The 7174-nt window shown below is 34.4% G+C and overlaps 1 protein-coding gene across 3 annotated transcripts in view; it reads left to right on the forward strand.

Annotated features, from left to right (window-relative positions):
* The window catches only part of LOC126198805 (uncharacterized), a 146791-nt gene extending 139938 nt beyond the window's left edge, over positions 1–6853 (forward strand). For all 3 annotated transcript variants that reach the window (XM_049935378.1, XM_049935392.1, XM_049935385.1), the window contains exons 16-17: positions 748–889; positions 4030–6853. In XM_049935378.1, the coding sequence (XP_049791335.1) occupies positions 748–889; positions 4030–4158 (271 nt within the window). In that variant the 3' untranslated portion in view covers positions 4159–6853. The remainder of the gene's footprint in view (positions 1–747; positions 890–4029) is intronic.
* The last annotated feature ends 321 nt before the right edge of the window (positions 6854–7174 follow it).

Consider the following 7174-nt stretch of genomic DNA (forward strand, 5'->3'; position numbering starts at 1 on the left):
CAGATTGAGTGAATACTAAGATGGTGTTTAAATATGTTATATCGTTACTGAAATGTACCTTTAAAAAATTATCATTTCAGTATTTTGTTTGAATATATATATATATATATATATATATATATATATATATATATATATATATATATATATATATATATAATACCTTTGTATGCTTATGGACTATTTTTGTTTAATTATTTGTTTCATTTATATATAATGAAATCAAGTTTGATGTTAATAGCCTATTGTATGACACACCCAATACTCTCAGTTGGATTTTTAGCTGGAGCCCATGGGCAAAAAATAAATAAATAATACAACTAAATAAATTCTATGTGTAACATTAATAATGATGTGAAGGAAGTTATTTACACTGAGCAATGGATAGGCACTTTGATATGGGATTGGTAACTGTAATGCAGCTTCCACAATTTGATACTTTGACTGAGCACACATGCTGAATAAACAAACACAATCACACACAACAGAGAGAGAAAAAGACTCTTGTTTGTTGTCATTTGTTGTTGCAGCCTACACGTGTTATGTTATCTCATATTTGTTTTGCCTTAAAATAAATGTATATTTTTTTTCTTAAATTTGCACCTCACATCCTTAATAATCTAGTGTGTTATTGTCAGCTGTTTATCTGAAAAAAATATTGCTTTTGGATAGTTGCTATTAGTTTACAATACTGGTAAAATAATTTGTTGTTGAACTGATGTTGATGGTGCCTTTTTGTCGTTGCAGGACACGATGGCATAACAACAAATATATTTGTGGTGGATACAGCAATACAACCAGTGCCTGTGATAAGTCCTCTTCTGGGCCTGCTCTTTTGTCAGAACCTGTTTATTCTACTACAGAAAACTGTCATAATTCATATGTGAAGGTAAGACAGCAATGAAAACGAGCAAGAATTATTTCATTGCACAATTCCTCACCTTCATAATTTTATGTACATTAACTCATTCAGATAATCTCATGGCCCTACGCAGAGAACAGAATTATCTTTCTAAAGTGAGACCTGCCTTAAAAAGAAATGTCCAAATATGTCACACACGGCAAGCAGTTTATTAACACCAATAGAACATTACCATTTAAACATTACAGGACACAAACAACATGAAATACATGACAGTGTAATACAGAATAATAGTGTAAAGTTCACACTGATATACGGAGAACAAGTACATAAACACAATAAATAAATGTAAGTGCAAGTTCCAATATCATAGCAGAGACCATAGTGTATATCCATAAGTCCATTTAAATATTTTCTTAATTATTTTTACTGGTGGTCATGCAATTACATGGCTTGTTCCATTGTTACATATAGGAGGATAACCACTACACCTTTCTGTTTCATAGGAAACTCTAGGTAGGAATATTGAAAATGTAGGAAGAGACATATCGCTACTTACTGTAAAGAAGACATGTCAGGTTGTATACAGGCATGATTAAAAGATACTTACATAAAGCTTTCAGCCATAGTCTTCATCAGTAAAAGAGAGACACACACCATTCACACACACTAGGTAGAACACCACACACACACACACACACACACACACACACACACACACATGACCATCAACTCCATTCTAGCCCAAGATGCTGGAGTTGTCAGTCAGAAATTTTACTATCTGTACCACCAGTTTCATCACATGCTCCATACATGTAAGTTTAGCTCAGAGACTTCTTGATGTACACAGGAATGAATCTCATTTGGCAATATTTGTAATTTTTTGCTCTTTCACAGTCAACTAAATCTTTAAATTCTTTGTGCACATCACTTCATAGCAAATTTGCAGCACCCAACACTTACGCAAGTGCATGATATGTATTGAGAACTCTCATCCCTCTCTTTGTCATTCCCATGCATTTTTCAATAGATCACTAGACTGCGTTCTTTTGTGCAAACAGCCACTGGATCTGTGAATGTCCTTCATACCATGAACAAATAGCAAAGGGTAAACAGCACTGATACCGTGATTCTGCTGAACTCAAGATAGTTGGGCCAACCAAAAAATGCAACATCACAATACTCAATGAAATATTGCATGGTTCTGGGTACTTCTGAGAAATACCAAGCAAAGCTGAGATAGGCTGGGTCTTGGCCCACACATAGCCTGCACACCCTGCACGCATGAAGTGTGGCATGCCGTGGCCTGCCTTGCAGTCTAATGGTCAGTGAGTTCATTTCCTATTACTATTGCTGGTCAGCATGAATACAACAGGAAGAAACACATGTATGTGTTATATCAATATTACTGAATTAGCTAAATGTTAGGTTAGTAAATATTTTTCAACAAAAGATGAGATGGAACTGACAGATAATGAGCTATGTCTAGTAGAACCCACTATGCGGCCATGACGTACCTGCTTTCAGCCACGAAGGCAGGATGAGGTCCTCCTTACTCATCTTCACATAGGCCACAGTCATCTGATGCATGGCTCTTGCTCCAGTGCAACTACCCTCCAACATGTTGTGCTAATGGTGTACAGATCACTGTGCTCCACATTTTACTGGACTATGTTTTATTTTTGGACCAGAGGGCTGTGGCAGGTTTACCAGCTGATCTGCCCTCTATTTTAAGTAATGTTCAAATGAATGTGGTGAGACTTTTATGGTTTCGTGATTTGTCCAACATGTTACCAAAAATTTCAGGGTGATGTTCTTAATGTGTTAACAGGGAAACTGGCTCACCCATGTTTTTTGTAAGTGGCCAGCCAGTCACATGTCCCTGTGCTTTTTTTTTTTAGCTCCTCTGTCATTTTCCTTCTGTTTTCTTTCCATGTGTAGTACCTTTCACTATTTCTCCTTTGCTTTATGGCATGTGATATGGAGTGACTGTGTGGATCAATGTGAGTGAGGTAGGAGTGATTGAATGAGCCAATGTTTTTAGGCCTTTTAACCATATTTATTTCTTGTAACTTTTGTGAGGACAATGATAGCCTCACTGTTGAACAGCCCTACACCTAAAAAACAACAACAACAACAAACAAACAAACAAACAGAAAGACAATGTTTCCTTTATGCAATTTAATTGCCATAATAGCAGACTCTTACCATGTTAGGATAAATCCCACTTCAGTCCATCCTACTATTTTAGCTGCAGACGTATTAGATGTAAAACCTGATAGTTTGCATTGTTGAGGGCCATGGACCACTAAACTCCAAGCATGGTTGTTTTGGTCCCCTTAGAACAACATTTAATCTCATTTTCTACAAAGTGAGAGTGATCAGAACTGCAACCACTTCATAACAGAGGCTTTGGAGCCTGGTGCTCTGTCTCTCCTTCAGGCAATTGCAAATTCCATATTTCAGTATGTCAATGCCCAGCAGTAAGTAATGGGAAATACTCACTATTGAGCCCCTTGTCTCCATGATGCCTCAGGTGTCATCCATTGAACATGTCTGGGGTAACATTGGTCAACAACTTGTTCACCATAGTCCTTCAGCATCTGTTGATGTTGATGCATCATGAAGTTGCATACTGATTGCATGAAGTGAGATTTTTCAGGAACACGTGGAAGCCCTCACTGATACCTTGTCACAGCATGTTGAGCCTCTGGTTGTAGTATGTGTAGCTTTGCACAGCTTTGCACCATACTGAATTCTTGAAGTCTGGTGTCATGTGTTGCTCTGTATGTTTAATTGTGTGAATTATGTTATGTAAGTAATCCAGTTACAGCTCTCCTCTTGGTGCTGCAATATTCACAAGCATGCGTGTCTAGCTGGATTATGTCTACATGTTTCCAGACAAGAAATGTCCTTTTATTTTATCCCATTAGCAGTGTGAAATTTGTGTGGTAGTAACTCTTTTGTAACATCATGAAAAACTAAAGTTTTCCCACTAGTTTTTCATATGACCTCAAGCCAGTTTTCCCCACTGTTTAGTGGAAGTACAGATGAAGTGCCAAGTCCATAACAGCATATCAGCAATAATAAGTTATGACAATTAATTATGAATTATTCATGAAATTTGTTTTTGCACATGTAAATAAATTTATTATTTCCATTTTTAGCATCCAGCTCTGCTATTTGCCGGAGAAGCAACCCATGAGTGTTACTTCTCTACTACACATGGTGCTTTTGAAACAGGAAAACGTCAAGCAGAATTTCTACTGGAATACCATAGTAAATCAAAGCTGTGAAGCCTTAAATCAGAAAGTGCAATATTTAAGGTAACTTATATATCACATAACTTGTTGCTGCACTGTTAGCAAATCTGCTTACTGATACAGAAGACTGCATGTACTACTTAGAAGAATGATAGTACCAATCACTTCTTAAAAGAACTGACACGTGTAGAATATGTTATACAAAAAAGAAATGCTAACTGCACCTTTACAAACATGTTACCTTTACTCATACTATGAAGGGAATTCTCCAGTGCTGTACATGACATTTGAGAGGAGTATTGGCATAGTCTAAATATATATATGTTAGTTACGTTTTATTCCCTGACATGTCAGTGCTGGGGATATTCAAAGCTATTTTCTACTACATGATCAAAAAAAAAATTCTGACAATGTTTCATAGTTTTTGTTGTAGCTTGTGATCAGAAAAGAAAGTACAAGAACATTTATTTACAAGTTTGTATCCGTGTTCTTCCAAAATAAAGTGTGAAAAGACAAAATAATTGAAATTAAAAATTGTGAAATGTAATGCAACTGGTTGAAAGTGAATTCTTCCATTTTTGAATTCACCCTGCAATGGGGACCCAAATGTTTGATTGTGAAAACCACAGTTTTTGATAGCTTTAACATTCTGAATGGTAACTATATAAATCAACTTTGTTGAGTAATATCTTAAAGTAATTTCATAGGTTGTCACCTCTATAGACATATGACGTTTTAAAACTATTTTGAAGCTATAGCTTCAGCTACATAAAGGCAAGTGGTTGTTTAAGGCTACCAACTACCATAGGAATTGTGTATGTTTCAATGACCACAACAGTGCTAGTGGGGTCTGGCTGATCAATAATTACTATCAAGTAAAACTGTCATTTCTTAGATTTTGGATATTTATCTATGTATTAAAACAAGTTCTTACTCTTGGTAAACAGAATTATCTGATCCCCAAGACAATCTTTTCACAGGACAGAAGTAAATGTGGGTCATTATGGTGCCATATTTTGTACACATTCCATATGGTTACTTCCATTAAATTTACAAGCAAGACCTTTTTTGTAAAATTTTCTATGTAAAAGACATTTGAATTATCACTGCAGCAACAACATTATTGTTTTTAATCATTGTACAATTTTTGAGAAATGTTACATGAATAGTGCCATTGTATATTTTTACTGTGAACATATTTTATTGTATGGGATTGTTTCATTCCATAGTGATTATTGTTGTTAAATGTTACTTTATGTTTCCTTCAAAGTGTTCTTCAAGCAATTCCATATAGGATTGTTCCCTTTTGTACTTTCCACTAAAAACTGATGTATGTTGAATGGAATTCAGGAATGCTAAACAAAAAATACGAAAAGTTAATATTTTATGAAGGCTTGGCTCTGTCTTCCATAAAGTAGACTAGTTCATCTTTAAGTGCCATTGTTTTGTACAGAACCAATAGACAGAGTAGGTTTTTGTGATTTCAGAAGCTTGTGCCATACTGTATTTCCAGTATTTTTATACACAGAGTTTGTTGTCATTGTGGACATGAGTTTATGTATTGAATAAGAATTATTGATTGGTCAATGAGCCTTGTTATTGTTGTTTTACCCAAGTGGTGTTTCTGCTTTTAGTACAGATTATTTAAAGTAATGTAAGTATGTTGTTCATAGGGTTGTTGTGTTATTGACAGTGTTGTCACTGTTCTGGATTGAGCACAACAAGAAGCTTTTGTGATAAGAGTAACTGCCACACATATGCAATTACTGGAGTGTTATAGAACTGTTGCATGTATCATTTATCAGGGTAGTTGGTTTGTTCATACCAAAGATGTAATTTTGTACTGAAAGACTACAACTTTAATTATTGTTCCTTCATAAATTTTAATATTATGACTTAGTGAATAGTCTCTGTGTAACATTAAACATAACTGATCAGTTTCTTTAAGCTTTTGCAGTCATCAAAGAAAGTCTCATTTGATATATAGTTTTGAGATTTTCAAGCAGACATGCATACTTCAGATTGTTAACATTTTGTGGGTATCGTAACCAACTTTGATAAAAAGTTGAACTACCATAACCACTGGCTTTCACAGCGTCTGTATATTAACAGAATCAAACAGTTAACTTACAAACACTCTCTAGAATTTGTGAATCGTGGGCACACTTTTCAATGAGTTGTTAGAACAACTAAAATACATATATCAGCTTAAAAATTTGTAAAATTATCCCATGGATAACAGTTTGTTGTGGAAACTGCATCCCCATCACAAAACTAGATATCTCACATGTCAGACTGTTTTACTTCTGATGCGAACAAAAACAATGTAATACATTATTTTCTAATAAGTTTTTTGTCTTTATGCTGTTATATGTGGAAAGATGTCATGTCACATCTTCTAATTATATTAATACAAAATTAATTACATGCACAAAATGAGTTATTAAGCATAGTAGATATTTACAAGTTTCTCAGATTTAATAATGGTAGTATTACAGGGATATGGCTACATTTGTTTCACTGACAATATATAAAAGACATGTGGCAAAGTTCATTTACTTTGCCACTAAATTTTCATTGTAGACAACAAGTTAACTTGTATATTAAAATATGTGCTTCATATAACACATCTGTCAATTCAGATTTAGCTTTTATCTTCCAAAATCTACATTTGTTATTGCTTTCCTGGTATGAATAATTGTGAGAGATATTGCCAGTTTGTTACACAGTTCCTTGTCTTCATTTCCTTTTCTGATGCTTCTATGTAATCTATGTAAATAAAGACATAAGCTGTTCATGTTCAATCCTGCTATTTTTCTTTGTTCTATGCTTACCTATTCAATGTGTTTCAAATTTCCTTATTGGCATTAGAAGTATCAATAAAAGGAAATTAGAGAATACATAAAAGAAGTAATCTTTAGGATGCCTTAGCAAAATATTTGAGATATGTAGTTAGCATTCACATATGAAGACAGCATATTTGTAGTAGTGGAAATAAGTGAATCTGGAGTCATCATCAATAGACAATTTTACATAGCAGTAATTTTCA

The sequence above is a fragment of the Schistocerca nitens genome, chromosome 1 (genome assembly GCF_023898315.1).
Source record: "Schistocerca nitens isolate TAMUIC-IGC-003100 chromosome 1, iqSchNite1.1, whole genome shotgun sequence".
NCBI lineage: Eukaryota > Metazoa > Arthropoda > Insecta > Orthoptera > Acrididae > Schistocerca > Schistocerca nitens.